Genomic DNA, 25,762 nt, shown 5'->3' with positions numbered 1-25,762 from the left:
ATATTTAAATAAAGATATTAAAATAAAAGAAATATAATTATTATATATTACTGTATTTATAAAATATATAGACAATCTCTGATTTTCCTTCTAAAAATGCATACAAAAGTTGAATAATATAGTTGCATGTTATACATGGTCTGTCCCAAAAGTAAGTGTACTGATTTTTTATTTAATGACTGTACAGCTTAACACATCATTAATTGGTATTTTCATGTTGCTAGATATCTTAGCAGCATATACAGACCTGTTTCAAGTTGATCGGTAAAGTCAAACATGCACAATCTCTGTTTGCGTAACATAGTGTTTTAACATATCATCACATTTGAAATAGAGAAAAATCTCAAACGACATTATGCTATCAAGTTTTGTGTGAAACTTAAGACATTTGCAGATTTAATCAAAGCTTATGGAGATGCCACCTTATTGAGAAACATGGCATTTAGATGGCATAAAGATCCAGGGTAAAGATAATGCTTATCATTTTTTTTGATAGCCATGTAATTATGCATAAAGAATTTTACCTTCAGAACAGACAGTTAATCAGGCTTTCTACAAAGATGTCTTGGAATGACTTGAAAATGGGTCGAGCAAGTCTGCAGGACATTGCAGAAGATTGCGTGCTGCACCACAATAATGTGGTTGCTCACACAGCACTATCAATTTGGGAGTTTTTGGCCAAGGAAAAAACCCCACACGCCCACAACTTCTGTATAATCAGGACATAGTTCCATGAAACTTCTACCTATTCCCTAAGATAAAATCCAAGTTGAAAAGTCATCATTTTTGATAGTGGAAAACATCAAAAAAGTTGAACTGACGAACTAAACACCCTTATGGAAAATGACTTCAAGTACTGCTAGGATCAGTGGAAAAACTTTGGAACCACTGTGTGTGACCTCACAAGGGTCATACTTTGAAGGAGATCGTTTGTAGTTTGATGTAACTCTTGTATATTTTGAAATAAAAAATCAGTACACTTACTTTTGGGACAGTAAAGAAAATTACTCTGAAAGGGCTAAAAAGATAAATTATAAAATCTCATAAGCTAAAAGTTTTATTTCTTTTTACAGTGAAAATATTACAAAACAAATCATCATTTAAAATGTTAAAATCATACATTAAACAGAAAATAAATTATAAAAATGAATTTTTCACAAATTTTTTTAGTTACCGAAACCAAAATTGGCAGTATGTACTATTGCCCAATAATTCAAAAGTTTTCTTTGTCAACTAAAAATATACCAAAATGCAAATCTGATGTACGAAAGCTATTCAAGGGAATAAAAGTATTATATATGAAAGAGTGAACTGTCTAAAAGTCAAAGACTGTCCATATAATAATAATTTCTAAATATACACTTATTTCAATTAAAAATAATAATAATAATTGAATAACTTTAAACATTTTTCAAACTAAACCAAACGATTGCCATAATTAATTGGGCTATGTTTTTGCTACAATAAATAATTATTAATAGTAGCAAAAAATAGCCTGAATAATTATGGCAATTGTTTGGTTTAGTATTAATACATTTGTGATGTTTATATTTTTCCAACTCAACCCAGTGGTTGAGTTGGAAAAACCTTTCTGAGACTGCAAAACAGTTTGAGAATCTCATCAAATTTAAATGTATTTTAAAATTCAAATGTGATTCTTATGTAAATAAATAAAGATAAAAATGTTCAAATTATCAGATTTTTTAATTTTAAAAAGTTATATTATTATATCTGTAAAATGAAAAGCTACATGTAAGTAACAAATAGAAATTACCAAATTTTCTGGTTTATATAATAAATTTGATAAAATTAAATTAGTAAACAGTAGAGATATATTAAACAAACCAACAAATTTGACACTGAAAATTGTAATATTATCCTCTGTTAGTGTTTTAACAATTAAATAATTTTTAATTAATTCAGAAATAGCTGGATAAATAGCTTACAACTTGATATGAAACTGCAATTGCAATTTAAAATTGGATGAGCATGATATAGATTATGTTATCCAAACACTCCAAATCAGATATAGTAAAATCTGTTTATTGTAATTATAGAGATCATCATCAGTTGTTAAATGTTATCAGAATTAGCAAGTCTAAAATGTATAGGTTAAAATAATGGAATTAAAAAAGCTGGAATTACAAGGGAGAGTTTCAAAATTTGGAGCAATACTATCCAATCAGTATTGGGTTGAGCATCACCTGGAGACAAGGGAAGATCAATTAGTATTCACTATTTTATGTTGCTTCTTTTTCTGTGTGTTCTGTGAAGTGTTTGTTGTCCAAACATAAAAATCTTTTGTAAAAGTGTTCATTATCTGAACTGTTCATTAACCTATCACCCACTGTATTTTATTGTTATTTGATTCAAAAATGCAAAAATAAACAAATTAAATTTAAGACTCTCCATAAATTATCTCAGCTTACACCAAAGTTAATTAGTGTAAGCTGAGATAATTTATTATGTATTATGGAATATATTATGCTGAATTAAAGTAATCCATTTTGTTAATATCAACAAGTGCTTGCATGTTTCTTTAATAAAGTTGTTCTTAAATGAAGCAAATAGCCGGAAATAAAAAATTGTTTGTAATTTTTAAACAGTTGAATGTAAATAATTTTTTTTTTAAACCAATCAATTCAGTGTGTCAAATTACATCTAGATTTGTCTACGTCTATTCATTAATATTAAGTCTAAGACCTTTTTTTTTTTTTAGCTGGATACCTTTTACTTCAGTCTAACTGAAACAAGCTTAAGCAATGGTGGTTCGAACACTGCAATCATTAAATAGTCCTACGAGTTTTTTGTTATAGCATTTTTATGTGTCAGACAAAAAAAAATTGTTTTGGAATGTCTATCAAGTGTGTCTTATAAATAAAAATTAAAAGAAAATGCATAGTGGTGAGCTTCTATAGTTTTACCACCAATTAAAATATTTGGGGATACTATAGATTACCACCTATGGAATTTCGGGTCTTTGAGTACATATCTGAACTCAGCAGACTGAGACGAGTTCAACGATACCCTACTTTTGGACCGGAGACGAAAAATAATAAAGTTATCATACTTTTTCCAGCGATCGCGCGATGATAGGGAGTCGCGTTGCTCTCTCTGCTAAGTCGGCCTCACTATCGCAATCGGGAGTTGCGTCGCTTGTCGTTAAAATTGCCTTTAGTAGACATTCCCCCCTTTTTTACTTTGTTCAATAACTACCGTGAATCAATAACTAGTGATGTTTAGCATATGGCAGCCTGCCGGCAGCTTCCCTCCGGGAGGTCAGTCAGGAGCACGAACAGTGGGAACGGCCGCCATGTTCGCTGCCTTAAGTAACATTAACCAAAATGGCAATCATGCGATGATCGAAAGTCGCGTTGCTCTCTCCACTTTCGTATCACGTTTAACCCTACTGGAGATGACCGTAGTCCGACGTCATGGTTTGCAGACTTTACCACAAGATGGCAGTACTAGCAACTATGGTGCCGTCTTCATGAGAGCATTAAAAAAAGTATGGTAACTTAAAAAGTATTATAACTTTTTTATTTTTCGTCTCCGGTCCAAAAATAGGGTACCGTTGAACTCGTCTCGGTCCCCTGAATTCAAATATATAATCAAAGTCCTGAAATTCCATAGGTTGTAATCTATAGTACACCCAAATATTTTTTCTCCTTTATTAATGTACAAGTTGTGTAACAAATCCAATCAACCACTAGACATGGCTGAGATATTTTCCATACTTAAATATTTAAGAAGCTAATGACAGAAGCTTAATATCAAATTATACTCAATTAAGATCAATATATTAATTAGTATCCTATAATTTGGAAACAAACTATTCACTCACATTGGACATGACCTGATTTTTAATTTGAAAAGAAGTTTAAACGTTCGTGTTTTACACGTAACGCGTTTCTTACCTTTATGAATATCTTTTTTTGTTTCTCGAATATAATCATCGGGATTACGAGAGATTACTTTAACTTTCATATCTTTATATTAAATATTAAAATCTACCAAACATTTTCTCACAGCAATTTAATACACAAAACAGTAACAAGCGCACGTGTTTCGAGCGTTGCCACAAAAATCGTCAACAGTAAATGAAGTTGCCAACAAGAAGCAAAAATAAATAAATAAATTATTTATAACTAAAAAAAGGAAGACATTTTATTTTTAAAATAATATTAAATTACAATTTTATTACCTTTTTAAAATTGTTTCTTTTTCATTCTTTTAATTTTTCTGCGTTGCGGACACTAAGTGGGTCTTTCCAATCGTCGTTTACAAAGGGAATGGCCGTATGGTGAGAACTAGAGCCAAGTATATCTACGAAAATTTCTGAGCTCATTCAGATTCAAAAACCACCAGACTGCCGCCCTGAGAAGTTTGAGTATGAGCTCAGAAATTTTCATTTGCACTGTCTAGCCAAGCCTTATTCTAGGGTTTTTTCCTACTTCACAAATATCAGTTTTGTTTTGACCAAGCCGATAAATCTTAGCGTTAATATTTTCTTATTTTCCATTTATTAGTGGAAAATAAGGACAATAACAAATATTTCTATATAATTGCTTATTACTTTCAATCACGAATCTTAATCGTTAGAGATGTGTAGCGTGCACTGCGCGCCTACACATGATACAGTAAGTGCGCTGTGGTTGTAGATTATAGTTTAAATGATAATATTGATGTCGCGGCTGCATAAAAAAAATATCTATTGTATATACAGTAAGACCCCGCTTAACGCTGATTCGATATAACGCGGTCTGCTCAAAGCCTAAAAAAAACAAAAAACAAAAAAAAAGCTCAAAATTTACGCTGATTTAAATTATCGCGGCATTTTATTAATTCATATATAATACGATTATTTACGAACACGGTCCGATCAGCAAAAGGTGGCAAAAAGGTGTACGATAAATGCACGAACGAAGTGTGGAAGAAGTTATGGCTGAAGGTATCCAAGAAATCTCAACGAGAAGAGCCTATCGCTGTATCGTTAAGTTGACCAAACTCAACCTAATCGATACAGCAGGACTAAGAGATGTAAACGAGCAGGATATTGAGGAGTTACCGCAGATTTCTAGTGAGAGTCTTACCAACGACGACCTTCAAGAACTGGCAGAACAAGGAATTCGTGTACTGTACAACTGGAAAATAGAGATTCTGAAAACGAAGAACCCAAAGAATTTCTCTACAGATTTCCTTAGTAAAAGTTTGGTAACGATAACGAAAATCGTTGATCAAATTGTAGCGAATGATCCAGATTTTGAAAGGAGTGCAAAAGCGAAACGAGGCGTTTTGGATACGATCTTCTGCTACCGACATTTGCTTAAGGAAAGAAAAAAGCGAAAAAGTGACAAATGAAACTTCACACGACTTTATTGCAGAAAAACAAAAATTTTAGAAAAGTCAGGACCTTTTTTTTTTTTTTATTTTTAACTCTTTCCGGCCTGTGGGCACTAAGAGGGCTTCTTTTAGTAGGCCCATTATGGGTTCGGCCAGGCCCACAATGGGGCGACCGGGTGGTGAGGGACGGGGCCCGACATATCCGAACGGACCACCCCCCGAAAAATTCCTGGGGATTATTCGACCCGTTCGGATTCGATCCCAGGTCCCCCAGAGCGGTAGGCTGCCACCTTTACCGCTCGGCCATCCGGCTGTCTAGTCGCCACGGTTGGTAGCACTGAAGTGTGGCAACATTTCTCCCCACAGTAGTTAGTCTCTCGGACTGGCAGCACTGTTTCTCGCTGCATTTGAATTTGTAACAGTCGTGCGTTTTAGACACGAATAAAATCTTTTGTTAAGGCAGCGTTTCTCAACCTTGGGGTTGCGACCCCGAAGGGGGTCGCGGTGATATTAAAGTGGGGTCGCCAAACAATAATGAAATCATTTTATGAGAAAAAATCGTTTATTATAAACTTATAAACATTTTGCTTACAATAAGTACACATGTAAAGAAAAGAAATTAATGTGATGGTTGCATTTGTTTTTCATTTAAAATTTTCTCCATACGTGGATCTACGTTAGAAACACACAAAAGCAAATTGTTTTTGTTAGTGATAAAAGATGATTCCTGTATTTAGTTTTTAGCGCAACCATAGACGAAAAACCCTTTTCACAGAGATAAGACGTGGCGAAAGGGATTAATATTTTCAATGCTTCTGTGACTAAATTTCCATATTCATGTCGACGAGTAAGCCAAAACGTATTTAAATCTTCAGATGTAAATTGCAGTTGTAGCGTTTTGTCGGCAGACATTTCGATGAGCAGCTGGTCGTGAATCTCAACTGGTAACTTAGCAGCGGCAACAACATTTTCACTAAACGGATTCAGTACCCATCTCTTCGAGAAATCATTCTTATCTTCCGGGAAATACTCTGTCAACTGAGTTTTTAGCTCACCAAATGCATCTTCGCGCAATCCAAACTGTGGTGAATAATAGTTAAGGTGACCAACCGTCCTTCCAAAAGAAGGACTGTCCTTTAGGGAGGACAGTCCTTCTTTTGTAAGTTCTGTCCTCCCTCAAAAAGTGACCTCTTACATGTCCTCCTTTTTGAAATTTGAAGACTAATCCGTAAATCTCCATATTTGATTGATACCGAGCCGATCCATCGCATGTAGTGTGATGTGATGTGTTTGTATTTGACATGACGGTTCATCAAGGCTCGGTACAGTGCAGCAAAACGCGATTATGAAACGCATGTGCTCTGACAGGAGACCTTGAAAGAGCGCGCTGCATGCAAGTAACTTTGTTTACTTCTTACCAAAACACAACACGGCACATACACATGCAGTAGAGATTATTATAGTGTATTATTGTTGCAATGAATAAAATGTTTCTTTTATTTACAATATTTTTTTCCTTTAATTTATGTGTCCTCCTTTTCATTGTAAAAAAGTTGGTCACCTTAATAATAGTGTCTTGTTCATTCAAATTTTTCTCAAAATAATCCGAAGTGAGTGGGAACATATCCAAATTTTTGTTTTGAAGGCACATAATCCAGATATCAAGCTTCCTAATGAACGCATAAACTTTGTCTGTCATTAATAAAATGTTATTATCACGTCCTTGTAACGACTTAAACGACTTGAATGTGAATTTGTAAATTCACATTCAAGTCGTTTAAATGCGAAAATACATCAGCTAAGTAAGCCAACAACAACATACATTCGTTATTCTGCAAAAACAATGAGAATGGCGTTTGTTTATCCTAGAAAAATATTTTTAATTCATCTCACAATTCCAATACCCGGGTTAACATTTTCCCTCGCGATAACCATCTAACTTCTGTGTGGAAAAGAAGAGATTTTTTATTTTCGCCCATTTCATCGCATAGTTTAGCAAACAGCCTGTTCTGTAACGGTCCGCTTTTAATAAAATTAACCAACTTTACAGTTTCACAAAGGATTTGATTAAGATTTTCCAGCATATTTTTTGACAAGAGCGTGTCTGTAAAGGAAGCAGTGTGTCCATTCCGCCCTTGGTATAAGACGATCTCTTAATATTTTCATTAATCCACTGTTCTTTCCTGTTATCGCCTTTGCACCATCACTACATACTGCAATACATTTTGTCCAATCTATGTTAGTATAGTTTCTCGTAGCTTCATAAAAAAAACATCAAAAAGACATTGTCCTGTTGCATGACCCAGTACTGTTTTGCAAAACAACATATTTTTTTTGATTGATGTGTCCCTATCGCATTCATACATCACAAAACATAAGAACTGAGACATGTTTGCTACATCTGTTGATTCATCAAATTGAATACTAAAAAATTCACTCGAACTCACTTGCTGAATTATCTGATCGCAAACATCGGCAGCCATGTCATCGATTCGTCTTGATATATTTTTTAAAACTCTTTCCGCCCTGTGGGCACTAAGAGAGCCTCTAATAGCAAGCCCATTATGGGTTCGGCCAGGCCCACAATGGGACGGATGCACCACCCTCCGAAAAATTCCTGGGGATTTTTCGACCCGTCCAAATTCGATCCCGGGTCCCCCAGGGCGGCAGGCTGCTAACCTTGACCGCTCGGCCATCCGGCCGCAAAGTATTTATATTTACTAGTTGGGGGGGTCGCGGAGCTAAGAAGGCTGAGAACAGTGTTCCCAACCGTGGCGACTTGTCGCCACAATAGCGACTTTTAGAGGGACGTAGCCCTCACCAACCGGTCGCCCCATTGTGGGCCTGGCCGAACCCATAATGAGCCTTCTAAAAAGAGGCCCTCTTAGTGCCCACAGGGCAAAAAGAGTTAAAAAAAAAAAAAAAAAAAAAAAAAAAAAAAAAAAAAAAAAAAAGAGGGACGTAGCGGCGACTGCAAACAAATCAGCCAAAGATAGCGATTTTTGAAATTTTTTTTTTAATTTTTGCGAAATATAAATTTATTTTTATAGTTTTCAAATTTACAGACTTTTCTCTACTTTATAGCGCTCTCTGGCAACGACTAATGTCATTAAGATAGACAAAACTATAATTCCAGATTTTTCTACAGTGTGCAGAGCTAAAAATCTGTAAAAGTAACATTTTGTAACAAAAATAAATCTGCCCGGGAAATTTTTCAACTTGTTAGAAATTAATGTTGGGGTAACCACAAGAGCACTGATTAATGATTTAAGTAAAACTGACAATGAATTATTTATTTTGAAATGTCTAAAGTTTTACCAAAAAGCAGTTAGTGAAGCGTTTAAAAGATTTCCAATTGGAAACCTATTTTTTAATAAAAATTTAGATTTTTTGAATAAAAACAATATTTTTAATGCCAATAAAATATGCAATTTAAAACCAATTACTGAAATTATGATAATTGACATTAATGTCGTCACACTTGAAAATGAATACAAAAAAATTAAACTTTATTTAAAATTTTATGAAGCCGCTGATAATACTTGTGATTTATGGACCCAAACAGTAGAAATTAAAAATTTCAACGACGAGTATTTGTTTAAAAACATTGTACAAGTGGCACAAAGTGCCTTAATTATTCCGCATGGAAACGCTGATGTGGAACGTGTATTTTCAATGTTGGCTGACATTAAAAAAAAAAAAAAAAAAAAAAAAAAAAGTTTTGGAGTTAATTTAACTTCGGCATTGTTAAGAATTAAAATTGAGTTACATAATACAAATTTGTGTTGTACTAATTACGAAATTACTCAAGAACATTTTAAAAAATCAACAAAATTATGTATTCATTTAAAATAAGAGAAGCTGACATTGACAAACAGTCGTCGGAAGACGAAAGCGACTCTGATTGAAGTCTGTTTTAAAACTTATTATTTTTTTCGTTTTTCCATTTTTGTTATATATGTATTATAATTATATATCGTTCGTGTCGTTAACAATTCAATTATTTTTGTTAATTGTTTTTTTAACACAACTATTATGTGTACAACTTTTCTTGTATTGTATCAATAAATTCGTTTTGTTATAAAGCCTTTCGACGATTTTAAAATTTGTTGTTTATCGAGTAGCGACAAAGTAGCGACTTCTCAAAATATCTGTGGCGAAATCAGCGACTTTTATTTTAAAATGTAGCGACATTTATTTACGAAAAGTTGGGAACACTGAATCGCTGTTATAGGGAATATATCCGTATGGATACGAATACTTTCCAAAGTATTTTAAGGAAGATAACACCCATAATAGCTAAATAAGATACACATCTTCGAAGTTCTATTTCACCTGAAGAACATCTTTCGTTGACACTCACACTAACAGCCATAATGGCCAGTTTCTTACACACTCCTCCAGGGAAGCACTCCCCCTTGTAGATTGCCCACGTGTTATATTGACTTATTCCAATCTAATGGCACTTCAATCCTGTTATCTTTGAATTAAAAAAATTCATTAGTAATATAGAAGTCATTGTCAATAAAAAGTGCACGATCTTATTATTAATTAATAGAACACTTATTTAGACATGTTTCTACAGTATCAAGGTTACATACTTTTATCTGTTTCAATACGATAATATTAACGTTTAATATACTTATAGTATATGATCATATCTCTAATATTCTAATTTGCGTATATTTTTTAATATGTAATCATTACACTGCAATTGTTTAAAATACTATTCTTCTGTTGTATATATAAGAAATAACTGTTTTTACATAAAAATAATTCAATTAAAATTTATAAATTCCGAATGGCCTTAATTACTTTTAGAAGTTCTTGCGTGATTGTGTTTTCTACAGAACGATGTGTTAAGTTTGTTTAATTATTACTAATATCGTAATCGTACAGGGTTAGTAATCATTTATTTTTAATTCAAGTATACTTAAATTTTATAAATTATGATTAGATAGATACAATTATTTTTTACTGTACATCTTCATTATAATATTATACTACCTGATAAAAGTTTTATAAATTAAAATCTGAAAATATTATTGATGCTATAAGATAAATTATATACTAAATTTCAAGAATTTATTTAGTTTCAGACAAAAGTATGATCGTTATGATCAAGAAATCGAATAAATTAAAGGGATTTATTTAACCACGTGTTGCACATGTAACTGCTCGAAAACGAATCGAATTGCTTGTTTAATTGTATTATTTCAAATAATATATTTTATATTTTGTTATTATTTTTAAATGAAAAGTAAACCAACCATTTATCTCCATCGAAAATTTGTTTAATATTTTAAGCAAATTATTTAATCACACCTAGCGCACAAAATATAGTTTGTTGATTCATCAAACTTTGGCAATGAAATATAGAGCTAGCAATATATATTGAAAGCATTAATTTTGTTAACTGTTGCATTCATGTTGTTATTTTTATTTCATTAGTTTTTATTACTAATTTTAGAAACAAAGAAAAGGTTTACTGTTATAAAGAAAGGTTTGTTAGTAATGCAAATGTCACAAAATAAGCCAAGTTTTTATTATCGTGTTTTATATATTTTTTAAATATATATATTCAATAACTCAAATCTTAAGAACAAAGTGTTTTTGAAATTTTTATCATTAACACATTCATTTTTGTATTTTTAATTTATCATTAATTCATATTTTCTTATTTATCATTTATGTCCTAATACTTTCAAATTAAATTATGCTGATTATTTTAAATAAAATTTTTCCATAATTAATTGGGGTAAACTCTTTAGATGTTATGTAACAAATATAATCTTACTTAAAATGCATAACTTTGATTTTATTTGCTAAAACATACATAAATTAAACAAATAAACAAATAGAACAATTACAAATTAATTTAGGACATATTTCAATTTAGCATAAATTTATTTTTATTATGAACTTACCATACAGAAACTTTTCAGGTGAATGGTAAAAAATAGACTTGTTGATTACAGAATATGCATTTTGGGTGTTACATCCCTCATCAGTTCTCATTTTCAAATACTTGATAATATATGTTAAATTATAAAATGTTTTATATTATTTGTTTATATAAAACATATTGCAATTTATAATTACCTGGTAAATTTGAAGATTTTTGTAGCTTTTATACAATATGAAAGCTATTCGATATAAAATATAGTTCCTGTATGATAAGTTTGTAATAAAATTAAATGACAGTATTAATTACAGTGTGTTTGGGATGATCATATATGTGTATAAAAGCAAATTTATGCTAAATCAAAATAGCAAAATTGATAGAACAAGAAGCTGTAGAAAAAACAATAATATGTGATATAGTTTAATCCCAGTAAAGAAATATTACATGTAAATTCTCTAGGATAAATTACTGGAACTAAGTACTGTACTTAGTTCCAGTAATTTCATCAGTTATATCCTAAAATATTTGAGTAACTAAAAATTTTATAAAATATAATTACGACATACAAAGATAAAAAAAAAACTTTGCTTTTGTCTTTCCTTATCGCCATTCACTCCATCGGCAGTCCTTAGACGGCAGTCCTTTTATTAATTCTTTACTTTAAAAATTTTATTTTTAATGTCTTCAGGAACAATTGAAAAATACATGTGAAAGGAACATAAGGATTGTATTATCAGTTGCATACTCAAGATTTAATCTTGGGGTGCCAAGTTGAAAGGATAAAAAAATTTTGAATGTACACTCAATAAAATTCCCACCTTATATGACTGCTAGTTCATAAGTAATATAGAACTAGAACACCCAACACAATATAAATAAAAAAATGAGTTTTAATTAGGAAAATATTTTTGAAAAATTTACTAGTGTTTCTTTTCCTTTTACTTTTGGGGATGCCAGGGCCCCTTGGCACACCCAAGGGGTGAGCCACAGTGTGTAATATTGGATAAAATGAAAGTATTGATATGAACATTGAATTAGAATATTTAAAAAATGCATCAATTTTTTTTATGTAAAATAAAATTTTATTTAAAAATAAGTAAAAAGTATATCTATTGAATATTTCATGAATTATTTGCATTTTTCAGGAAAATCTAAAATGTTACATAAATCATTGATATCAATTTCAAGAATTAAGCTGTTAGCCAGTTTCAGTTTCTCTCCAGTTTTTTTTTCCATTATGTTTTTAGTATGTCGGTTTCTTTCCTATTATTTTCTATTCCAGTATTTTCTATTGATATAATCTGTTATTTAAAGTACTGAAACATATTTTTAGTGTTCTGCTGATATTCATATTTTTTTATTTGATCTAATCCTGTATGTCCTTTAATAGATCTTAGCAATTTTATTTTGGTTGGTTGTTTATTAATATACATTGGGTTATGGAGATGTTGATATATCTTTATTTTGGCTACTAGCAATCTGCTGTTATCTTTGCTAGTCCGTATCTTGACTCCATATAATATCAGGTGTGGTCTCAGTCTTATAGAATTTTAGTCTGGATCGTTCCTGGATTTTTCCTTATTTTGCTTTTTACCAAAAGTTATGTTATAATCAATGTTGTTAAAATTAACAAGTGAATAAATATTTGGTTTTCAATTACAACTTTGAATCTAACTGGTATTATCTCTTTGAATGTCACTATCTTTGTTTCATTAATAGTAATTTCCAGTGGTGATATTCGAAATATTTAACAAAGGGTTCGCTAGCAGAAAATTTTTCCCTAACAATCACCGACAAACAAAATGGAAGTTTTGGCTAGAAATAAATACAATACCTTTTCTTGCGATATATATAATAATCAGTGGCGTATTTGGAACGTAAAGGGGCTCTGGGCGAAGACCAGGTAACAATAGTATATTAGTGCTGTCAACCTTTTTTTTTTTTTAGGCAGAGAAATTTTTCACCCCGAATGGCACTGCTGATAATAGACAGATGTCATCATCTCTTGAAATACAATATCTTTTTTATTTCGCTGTCCATAGCCCGACATGTGTTCTACAGCCATCTTGTATTATCTCGCACGCGTGAGATTGTGGGATCTCTCTTATGACTGGATTTAGTTTTAAGAACTCTCTTGAATCGATCGCGATTAAACCTCGTTTCGGTCGAGATTGAAATGGTCGAGAGAGATCGCACAAGGCATACTCCCCGACCTTGCTCACAATCTAGATTGAAATGCTTGGTGCGAACGGGGTATAAGGCTCTAGTTTAGTAGTGTTACAGAGTATAATACGTATATTTTAATATATTTTTTAAAAGAAACAAAACCACTGAGAAATGTTACGTGTGTTTAACAAGATTCGGGAAACTGAAAATTTTACCAATGAGTTCGGGCGAACCCATTCGGAAAACTGAAAATTTTACCAACAGGTTCGGCCGAACTTGTGCAAACCTGTTGAATATCACCACTGGTAATTTCATATCATAATCTTTGAAGATCATCATTGTTGCTTTATAAAATTGTTTGATCATCTGCAAAGAGCATGGTATTTACAGACATTTTATTATTGAGTTTATACCTGAACTTGTGATGGAGTCTTGATAGCATAGTGTTGTTTTTGCAAACCTATATGTAATTGCTTTTTTACCATGTCAATGTTGTGAACAGTGGCAGAAACAAAGAGAGAAAAAAAAATTTTAATTTATTTGTTCAAACTTCAAAACATTTACGATAGCAAATATGGTTAATCAGACCATTTGCAGTACAATCATCATGAATATGTTAATAAAAGGCACTTGTTTATTATGAAAATATTTTTAATTTTCAAGTTAGTTGACTATTGAAAATATGATAATTGTTAAAAGTGGAAATAAGAAATGAGATAAATTATCATAGTCATTTGCACCTCTTGGTTAAACTCAAAAGATAATTTACAATGTCAATATCGTTTAAACTTTCTTAGCAATGACATCACTAGTAAGAAGAAACCTTCATAAACACTGATGTCACGTAAATATCTGCTAACTGACGTTTCAACCGACCTTATTGTACCTGAAGAAGGCTATTCAAAACGGCCGAAAATGTTTGTACTTAGTGATTAAATTGCTAGAAACAAAGTGTGAAAGGTTTTTTGTGTTACTGATTTTAAGTAGTTCTAGCTTTGAGTGCAGAGAATATCTGAGGTAAACTAAAGACCAATGTCTGAATGCTGAGGATGCAAAAGCATTACCATTGGCATTGAAATACATCATAGAAAACAGACTAAAACATAAAACCCTTCATTCATGTATTTCCCTACAATCAACTTTGGTTTTATTTTTATGTTATATTTTCTTATTTTATTTGTTAATATTATCTTAAGTGTAAATGTAAACTTTGAAAAACAGTGTTCTATTTTGGACTAATTTATAATTGTGTTCAAAATCTGAAGATAGGTTTTGCTAATAACATTTGTTCAATGAACAGTTTTTTTCGATGAACATTAGGTGGTGTAGTAAGATTATTTTTTAATATTTCAAACAAATTGAATTATTGCTTTGTTCTTTGTTGGTAACTACTAACAAAATTTCTAATACATGATCTTTTATTCAAAATTATGAAAATCAAAGTTTCAGAGGTGAGAGATATTTTCTGTGTTTTTGGATTTTGAAGACTGAAAGGATGGTAGAAAGTAGTGAGAAGCAGAAAAGAAAGTATGGCATTATTAATAGTGGAGAAGATAGTTATTACAGAAACTTAATCAAGAGGTGTCATTATCAAATAAAAAATATCCAAATTCTGAAATGTCTGACTAGACAAATGAGTATTAATTGCAAGGCACTTCCCTAATGTCATTTTCAAGAATTAGTGTTTGACACTAATTCTTCATAAAAAGAGGAATATATCAGTGTGAATTAGTAAATATATATGCTTTTCTCTGAAATATCTATTTTTAAAATAGTCAGGTGTTTCTAATGCATGTTGTATATATGGAATGATAATTGTACATATGCAGAATGTGGTGCATGTAGATGATAGAAATACAACATATACTGAAAAGAAAAATGAATGCCAATTAACCAAATTAATAAACAATGAAATAATAATAAAAGTTCCTCTGCACTCAAAGCTAAAACTACTTAAAATCAGTAGCACAGAAAACCTTTCACACTTTGTTTCTAGCAGTTAATTCACTAAATACGAACGTTTTCGGCCATTTTGAATGGCCTTCAGGCCTTATTGTGCCTGAAGGCCATTCAAAATGGCCGAAAACGTTCGTATTTAGTGAATTAATTGCTAGAAACAAAGTGTGAAAGGTTTTCTGTGTTACTAATAAAAGTTCCACTATGTACTAAACTAATAAACCAGCAAAACAACAACTCACTTTGGAAAGTGAAGGACATCTTCCTGGAGATATCTTTCATAAATGGACAAAAATGATTGCTTTCCAAAGTGAGTTGTTCTTTTGCTGGTTTATTGGTTTAGTGACATAATAAAAGTTTCACTATTAATATTAACCAGTAATTGGTTGTTGTTTTCTATGAAATATTTACTCTACTTCTGTAAAAGCAACAAGCAATTATTTATTGTGACATTGTCACAATGCCAGGCTGCAATTTTTAATCATATTCTTAATTTATTTAATTTAAAATATATGCTCTCCATCTCAAATTAGTAGTGTCTTGCCCCTGTACATCATACTTTTCCTGATAACAACAGTACCATGCTGGCCATCTATGTAACTCCATTTAGGGGAAAATTTTTGAATTGAAATCATGTGACTTCTGGTCTAGACCATAAGTTAATATACAATTAATCAGGGCCTCCTGCCTCTAAGCTTTCTATATCTGGTATTGACTTTCATTTATCTAACACTATTCTTGAAATTAAGGATGGATGGACAACAGTGGAAATTTATAGGTCTACAATTTTTTCAAATTGCAGCAAAATTCAAATTGCAAATTTTTTCAAATTGATTATTAAAACTATGCATATTTTGTTGCATCACATCTAGCATAGCTCAAAATGTAAATGTATTATTAAAAGAATTCTTGTTTATTACATTCTTAATTTTTCTTTCAGGTTAATGAAACAAATTCATTGTTTATATAATTGAAAGTTTTGGGAAATTCAAAAATGCATAATGTTTTAATTAATAAATGAAATAAACATAAGAATTAAAAACAACATGAAAATTACCAAATATAGTATTGGACCAAACATCTAGCAAGCTTGGGATCAAAATTGGTCTGGATTTTCTGGTTTTCTGGACACGGGCTAAATTTATATTTAATATAAAATAAATAATAGAAAGTAAAGAACAAATTGTATTTAATACACTGTATGCAAGTATTGGAACTTGCATTGTGAGACATATTTGCCATGGAAATCAAATCAAAACAGTGGCCATGGGGCAAACTACAGCCTGACAAATTCAAAACTAGCCAGTTCAAAAACAGCTGATTTTTCTGGTAATTCTGACTTTTTGGAAATTGGATATTTGGTCCAGTACTGTGTGCATGCATGTTTTTTATAATTATAATCTATAAAAATCTTGAATTTATTTCATATTTTGTTCATTAAATGTTTTTATTCATATTTTTGGGTTTAATATTTCAGTTTAAAAAAGATGACATCTGTTTTACATTTATGGAGAAAATTTTCTATGTACAGAAATAATTATCAATCCATATTGAAATGGATATATAGAAAAAAATCATGCTGGAATTATAACAACAGTAAGTTTTTAATTTAAAAGGATAAACTTCAAATTTATAGCTATTAACACTTCTGCTGCCTCCATTGAAAGTTTTTAGTGAATATGCCAATTTGTCTTTTTTTCATTAAAGTATGTCACTGTTACACACAAATTGATCAAAATGAAAGAAGTGGTTAAAGTTAACCTAGGGAACCCCAACGACTGCACTTCCGGTAATCTCTACAGCATGTGATATTAGAAATTCATTGTAGGTGGCACAATTTTCAAATTTACCTATGGTAGTCAAAATGGCAGCTCATCTCTGATTCCAGCAAACAGAAGAAAGGAAACAGTGGGGATGCACATTCTAACTTAACCTAACCTATTCTAATAATTTGGTTAGTAATAATTTTGGTAATTTATTAGAATAGGTTAGGTTAGGTTAGGTTAGAATGTGCGTCCCCACTGTTTCCTTTCTTCTGTTTGCTGGAATCAGAGATGAGCTGCCATTTTGACTACCATAGGTAAATTTGAAAATTGTGCCACCTACAATGAATTTCTAATATCACATGCCGTCGAGATTCCCAGAAGCGCAGCCGTTGGGGTTCCCTAGGTAAACTTTAACCAAAAAAGTTATTAATCTTTATGGGATTATATGCAATGACGGGAAATTGAATCAACAACACCTATCAAAGGACAAAATAATGAAAAAATTGTAATTATATATGGCTGGGAAAATAAAAATCCAGTAGCAAGTTGCATATGCTGTTAAGAGCTTTTATTTTTAAAAATAACTTATACTATTAATTATAATAAAATTGTTTGGGGTGCCATCTGTTATGAGATTTTGTTGTAAAAAAATTTTATATTTTTAATTATTATAAAATGGCAAACAGCTTAATTTTGAGGAAAGATGAGTTTTATAAAAAAAAAATTGTAAATACTAATAAGTAAAATCTTCATCAAGTCCAACCCAACTTGAGATACAGATAGGTCACATATCATATCTCTCCATCTCCTTGACATTTAATCATCAAACTTGTGTATAAGGGGCATTGATAGCATCAATGCCCCTTATACACAAGTTACTATGCCAAATTTCATTTCTTAATCTTTACCCCATATTAAGATATTAAATGAAATAAATGCCAACACACATACACACGGAATTTTTCCCCCTTTTTTTTACTGTTTTGGGGTCAGAAGGTCTGAAAACATGGAGATTTGCAAAAAACTTAGAGGGCAGTGACATGCCGTCCATGGAAGTCCATGGAAGCTATGGAAGTGCTGCTTCCCTTGTATTTTCTAAAACATAAATACATATTGTGTGATTATTTTCGTATTTTAACGTACTTTGAGTTAATTAAAATTAATATTTTATTATAACCGCATTATGTATCTTATTACAAATTTCTATATTACATGTGAAAAAAATGATAAGATTGCTATTGTATATTCGAATATAAATTTGTATGTGCATATTCTCAATTGAAGTGCTGTATTGTCGAATACGGGACAGCTTCCATGGCAAAGTGTTAATGTTTTGATAGAAAAAAAATATATTATTCTGATTTTTCTTACTGTTTTTGTTTAAAGTTGATAGATTTTTTAAAAAATTTTTGACTAAATTTTCCAAATATTGGTTTTTGATATCTGATTTATAATTTTAATAAGTTTGCATTTTAGTGTCTATGTTAGAGATTGACAACCTATGGCAAGCAGAATGATTTTTAATGATGCAATAGGTTTCTTTTTCATGGTACAGAAAAAAAAGCAATAAAATTGAATTATTTAAAATAACACTTAAATAAAATCACATTCATAGTTAGTTCACCAATAGTTTAAATCATCCTTTTATCCATCATCATAATACATTGCATCTACCACATACTTACTTCAGAGTTCACTTTTTGCATTTAGAGTCGCTAGAAATTGAACACTATTCACAAATGTAACACATTAAGCTTTATAAAATATACACATTTGTGGCATATAACATGGGTTCATAGAGCACAATAGAAGAGTGATATATAAAATCTTTCAAGATCAATTCATTACTCTGCAAGGCCCAAAATGTCAAAGAAACAACCTTTGCACCAGAATTCGTAAAATACCAAAAAACTATCAAAACTATGAAACTGGTACTGGACATTGACTACAAAATAAATTAGTTTCAATAACTATAATTAGTTTAAAAATAAAATATGTCAAATTTCAAAAAGTTCAGTATTTACAACAATTGATACAATTTATAAAAATTACAATTATTCAAAATCTCGAAAAATTAATCTGATCAGAGAAAGGAACCTAGCAGAAGTAAAACCCTTAATTAACACCAAATAAAACTGCACAATTTATACAAGATGTGCTTCTTTTGTTTGCATATTTCTCCAGTTTTGTAATAATTATTTTGCAATTCAGGTTTGGCTATAACTTTGAGAAATGTCTCTTTGAGTCTGGTCCTATATGTCTTTCCCTTGTCTTCTTTCCAGATCACACAATCCCTGGCCTCTGTTTCTTTGGCTATCATCTGGTGAAACCCCATAGCCTCTCTTTGTTTTGATCAAGTTAATTTTTGACCTTAGATTATTTATTTCTTACTTCTTCTATGGTCATCTTTATCTTCAAGCTTTCTTTCTCTAGCATTAAGCAGAAGTTCCCTTCTCTCATTGAGTATTTATGTCCTCTCCATCAATCCTGGATTGGGAATCACTGTTTGCTCACATTTTTGTCTTTGTCCCACCTGGGGAGTGAATATTTAAATACTTCTCTGCCTCCCATGGTGTTGGTTGACTCAGACTCCCTGTAATGACTGCAGTCCAAAACAAAGGATTTCATTAAGCTGATAGCTAATAGAAACAAGGAAAGAGTTGTAACTCTGACAACTTTCATTGTCTAATTTGCCAAAAAATAACAAGAAGTGAAAACAGGTTTTAAATTTAAAAGAAGCTACATTTGTAATTTTATAATAATGAAAAGACTAAATTAATAATCAAAATTTGAAATTTTATTTCTTGTCTATTAGAATAGTCAAACAATTTCTAATGGATTGTAAAGAAGGCAATAGCAGAACTTCAGTGATACCACTCAGATGAATCCTTGGTAATAGAATGATTCATTTTTCGTTTCTGAAATGCTGCATAGTGAACTGTACTGTTTATATCATTGCTTTGCATGTTGTATATGTAATTAATAAAATCATGTAATGTTTGATACTCCTTGCCATGTATTATTCCTTGATACAATTAAGGGGGTTGATTGAGGATAATTTTGGGGATAGGTATATGCAACAGTGTTATGGAGCATTATGGTGGAGAAATGATAGTTGAAAAGTATAAAAATAGCATTATGTAATTTATGGATAATCTCTTATTAAATTTAATTTTAGTTAATGTTTTGTATATTTCATAATTCTTAATACTGTAAACTGGAGTTACTTGGTGATTTCAGGGGTAACTTTGTGACATCATACTAGAATGACTTATTTTGAATATGGTGGATTTATATTCATTCCAAAATTTATTTGTGAGCATGATACTGATAGCCTGTGCAATGATGTCACCTGACAAGCTGAGTGCTGGATATATTTTCCTCCAACTGTGTTTCTTCTGATAACCAAGAAATTGAGTTGTGTATGAAGTATGTGATTCCTTTTGTTGGTTGTTAGAAAACAAAAAGAATTAATGTTTTAAAAAAAATTTTAAATTTGAAAGTATTATTCTTGCTTATAATTGTCTTTAAATATAACATATTTTGATTGCTTAGTTTACCTGGTATAAACAACAGAAGTAAATTTTATAGAGTTGAGGGGTTGTTTTGAGATAGTATACCAAGAATATGATGAAAACATTGGGTGTGAAATTGCAGACAGTAAAATAAGACATTCCATATAATGTAGATTTGACAAAAAAGACAAAAATAGTAATTGTGTAATGATTTTTGAAGACACCGGAATTATAACAGAAGTGCAAAAAAAGACGATGCATGTGTAAATACAATGCAATCTGTTGGAAAATATTGGCAGTGATTTGAAGAAAAAGATGAGATTGGGTACAATAATGAAGAGATAATTTGCAAAATAAATCCACCACTTTAAAGAGGCAAAAGGAGAATTTCAGTTGTTACAGAAATAGATGACTTGTTATCTTGATCATTTCATTTTATTGCTCTCAGAATCATTAAAAATGATTTTCTACTTTCAAGTTTTGATTTTATTTTTCTGGTACTAATAATTATTAAAATTTTATGTTTATTGAAAGATTAAAATTTATTTGGTTTGTGATAATTAATAATAAGTTAGTAACAAATAATTTTTGTTTTTTCCCTTTTCCTTTCCTACTAGCAATTGCCACTTAGTAACATGTGACAAATGAAATTCATTATAGATTTATGTAGTAAAACAGACTGTTACAAAATTATCTCTAGTGATAAGGGTAAAATTATGACCAATACTTTTCACAATATTGGTTAAAACAATAAATTAAAAAGTAAGAATTCTGAAAGTTAGGTTTAACATACTTGGTTCAATAATCCAGTAATTAACATTTAAAAAACATGAGAAGTATCACAAAGTAAACCCAGTTTAGAGGTATTTAATTTTGATACTGATGATAAATTTCAATTTATATATTATTATTTAATTATAATTTTTTTAATTATTTTGTTCAAATAAAAGAATAACTTAATTTTTATTTATTAATTTTTTTGTGAAAATTGTTTTTGATTTTTTAAACTTAAATGTTTAATAATATTGCAATAAATTAAATATAATAAAATAATACTCTTAAGAATTCTTAAATATTTTAAAATGTACAAATAAAATTGGTGTTTTTATTTAAATTAATATAATGTAAAAACAATTTTTTTACATTTAAATTATTGAAATCGTAAATAAGTAAAAGTCATTTTTATTATTTTTTATATATTATCAACAAAGAAATATTTCATGTTTCTGATGAAGTTAAGGAAAGCTTAATTAAAAATCATCCAGTTATAGCTTTGGAGAGTACAATTATTACACATGGAATGCCTTTTCCAGAAAATATAAGGTAAATTTGATACATATATGATTATTGTTAATTGACAAATTTCTATATATATATATATATATGTATGTATGTATGTATGTATGTATATATTTTTAAAAATATTTTTCTGTTATTTTCATTATTTTTGTAATTTCTATACTATCTTCACTTGCTATCAGATATTGCACAGTATTATTAAATTTGTTGAGGCTTAGAAATTCATAATGTCAACACATAATTACAGGCAGGTGGTGCAATGAGTTGTATGTGTGATCTCCTGTGATCTAACATGATCTCGATTGTACCCATCAAGAACAGCATTCTGAAGGATCAAAGTTGGTTATGTAATTTAAATACAGTAGAGAGTCGTTAATCGGAACCCCGGTAATCGGAATTGCCAGTAATCAGAACGATTTTCAGTAGGACTGTGTCGTGCTGAATCCAATGTTTTTGATACTAGATTTACTTCTAAAGTATACTTTTCATGTTTTTATACTCTTCAATATATTTATTTTGTTTGTACAAAATGAAGAAATAATTTTTAACGATACGATAGCCTCGATTATTATTATAAAAAATTTTTGTTAGGCTTAAAATTGACGAAAATTCAACACGAAGCGACACGCGACAGAGAAAAATTTGAACATCGGACAGGTTAATATATTTTTTTGTACCTAATCGGTAATTGGAACAAATCACTAATCTGAACAACCCCAGTCTCCAATTGATTCCGATTAACGACTCTCTACTGTAATGCAATTTATTGGTTCTGTCTTTATCTAATTTGTAATAAAGCATATTACAAAAACTAGAGGCCTGACTAATTCATTTAACAAGATTTTACAAAATTATGTAATTTTAACAATCTCTTAATAATTATAAATATTGTGAAAACAACAGAGTGGCAGTTACTGTATTTATACAAGAAAGAATTATATTAAATTTTTTATTAAGAACTTCATGAAGATGCAAACTAATAAGAATAATTTTTAAAACACATATTTTAAACTTTGTAAGTAAATTATATAATTTTATTATTATTTTATATTACAGTCAAACCTGTTTTTATGCGGGGGATAGGGACCGCATTAAAAAAGACGCATTAAAAAAAATAGCACGAAACTTCACGAATGGCTGTAAAAAATAGTTTTCGCAACACAATTAAAAAATATTTTTTTTATGCGGTCAACAGGGACCGCATAAAAAAAGTCTCACATAGAAAATAACTCAAAACCGTACGAAATAGAATTTATTGACAGACAGATGTCAGCACTTGACTGCATCGTCTGGTCTATCGTCTGTTTTACATATTTTTGTCCAGGTGGTGTTTTGTTGACTTAAAAAGTAAATTATTTCATTTTTTGCATATTCATGCAATAATATTACTATAATAAGTGCATTTATGCTATAATAAGTTTATTTAGCTATAATAAGTCAACGTGAGACATGACGAATCGCACAAGACTAGTCGCCAACTATACCGCACAAATAAAAAATCGCACAAATAAAAATCGCACATAAAAAGAGCGCGTAAAAACAGGTTTGACTGTATATTACATATACAGTGCAACCTCGCTTAATGAGCATAATTCATTCCAGTGTCTTACTCGTAATGCAAAACACTCGTTAAGCGAAACAATTTTTCCCATAGAAATTAATGTAAAATATGATAATGCATTCCATGCCGAAAAAATGCTGAAATGTTTTATGTATAATGTTTATTCAAAAAACATTGTACAATATACACTGTTAAGGAGCGTGAATCATCATCATCTTTTCTTCTAGTGCAGAATGAACCATCCTGGAATGAGAATTCAATTTGCAAAAACAAAAAAAAAAAAAAAAAATTACAGCTAATATGTTTGATAAACACTCCAACCGATATGTCAAATTCTTGGGCTATGCAAAGGCTATAATTAAATATTAGAAATTAATTAATTTGACTAGAGGTAGGCAATTATGTTTCCATCTCGTATTAAATTTAATAATTATAAATAGTTAACTTTAAATTCAAACATTTCTAAAATTTAATTTGGAATTGGTCATTAAATTTAATGACCCAAGAATTTGGCATATCGTTTGATGTGTTTATTATATAACGGGCTTTGGTTGTTGATGTTTATAAGTAATATGTGTAAACACAAGTTTGGAAAAACATGTGATCACAAGCGACACTAAGATGCTAGTGGCACGAATGCTAAACACAGACTGATGGAGTATGCCGCATGTGCACAATTTGGGACTTCCCCTCTCCTCATCACTCGTTATGCAAAATATTGCTCATTAAATGAGGCAAATTTTTACAATTTGTTTTGCTTGTTATGTGAAATACTTGTCGTGTGAGGTGCTCATTAAGTAAGGTTCCACTGTATATATTTAATATTGATAAATAGGAAAACTTAAACATAAAAATATACAAATATATAATTACTTATATAGAAGCATAATATTCTTAAATTCAATGACTCAAACTGGGTATATTTAATTAAGTTAACAATCATTGTCAGGCTAAAAGACCTTCTTTATGTCAAGCAGCTGTATTTCAAATTTAAAAATATCTTGTTTCTACAAGGGCTGTTCAGAAAGTTTGTGGCCTCAAATAGAACAACAAACAAAATAATGTTAAGTGCACAGCCTCTAGCTGGGGTCATGTAACTAGTAAAAATTCAGTAGCAAGTAAATTACTCTCTCTTCAAAGACAGTTTGCCATCAGAATTTCAAAGTGCTGCAGAACTGTTTCTACTAATGCCTCTCTGATTCTAGCAGAGCTCCTTCCTTTGCCACTATGTATTGTAGAAAAGGTTCTAAACTACTACATCAGAACTACAAACATCAAGACTCAACAACAGTCTCTACTCCTATCTACGGCTGTTCAAATGCTACCATATTGCAATTACCCTATCTCTGATCATCACCCTGTAAACAAGGTTATCCCCAGGGTACATTTGGTGTCATCTGCTTCCTCCATGGATAACCATGCAGACATTAATATCTACACAGATGGGTCCAAAAGCCCCTTCATGTCTGCTCAAGTATCTGTATCTTCCTCCAAACTGACATATTTTGCCCAAAATATGTTAGAAGGTACAGATACCCCCACATATCAAGCTGAAGAAGATGCTGTCTACCAAGCTGTTCAGTGGGCCACTTCACTACCAAACAAAACTCTGTCTATCAACATTTACAGTGATTCTCAGTCTGTCCTAAAAGCTCTATTAAATCCCAATTGCAATAGCAATAAAATCACATATATCCAGCACCATATTAAAAATCTTGTAAATAAGATAACTTTTATGTTTGTTCGTGGCCATACTGGCATACTAGGAAATGAAAAAGCTGACTTTGAGGCTAAGTCAGCTGCAAAGGACTACACTCACATCCCTCTCTCACGCAGCAGCCTTAAAAATTATATTTATTACAACGCTATGCAAAAGTGGAATCAACAATGGTTGAGCAGTAAAACTGGTAGAATAACAAGACTTTATTTTCCTAGTGTTGAATGCAGGTTCTCATCACCACTTAGAGATTTAACGTTTGCTACTGCTCAACTACTTACTGAGCATGTATAACCGGGCAGAAACTGCCTCTTGCTTTTGCTCTACAGAAAACCTAGACACTGTCGACCATATGATCTATCATTGTCCAATTTACGATCAAGATAGACTTATTCTGAAATTAGAAATCTTTACGCTTGGTTTCAGGTGGCCATATCCATTCGATAAGCTTGTTCAGAAGCCACTGTTTGATGCTTTTTACAATTATGTTCAAAAAATATGGAAGATAAGACTATTTATAATTTCTAGTTTTAC

General features: G+C 30.8%; 2 protein-coding genes across 4 annotated transcripts in view; one reads left to right on the top strand and one right to left on the bottom strand.

The window, feature by feature from the left end:
- Positions 1-4,092, bottom strand: part of LOC136973218 (DDB1- and CUL4-associated factor 13) — a 35,036-nt gene extending 30,944 nt beyond the window's left edge. The window contains exon 1 of the mRNA XM_067267921.1: positions 3,918-4,092. Within this exon, the coding sequence (XP_067124022.1) occupies positions 3,918-3,987 (70 nt within the window). The 5' untranslated portion in view covers positions 3,988-4,092. The remainder of the gene's footprint in view (positions 1-3,917) is intronic.
- Positions 4,093-10,080: 5,988 nt separating this feature from the next.
- LOC136973217 (uncharacterized) overlaps positions 10,081-25,762 on the top strand; it is a 232,433-nt gene continuing 216,751 nt past the window's right edge. Inside the window, exons 1-3 of one of the 3 annotated variants that reach the window (XM_067267918.1) lie at positions 10,081-10,243; positions 16,848-16,966; positions 21,863-21,974. In XM_067267918.1, coding sequence (XP_067124019.1) covers positions 16,858-16,966; positions 21,863-21,974 — 221 coding nt within the window. In that variant the 5' untranslated portion in view covers positions 10,081-10,243; positions 16,848-16,857. Of the gene's footprint in view, positions 10,244-10,803; positions 10,827-16,847; positions 16,967-21,862; positions 21,975-25,762 lie in introns of those variants that run through there. The other 2 variants (XM_067267919.1, XM_067267920.1) reach the window with 2 other exon arrangements.

This window comes from Centruroides vittatus, unplaced genomic scaffold (assembly GCF_030686945.1).
Source record: "Centruroides vittatus isolate TY-2023 unplaced genomic scaffold, ASM3068694v2 contig_3118, whole genome shotgun sequence".
Classification (NCBI taxonomy): Eukaryota; Metazoa; Arthropoda; class Arachnida; order Scorpiones; family Buthidae; genus Centruroides; species Centruroides vittatus.
This window is presented reverse-complemented; position numbering and strand designations above follow the sequence as displayed.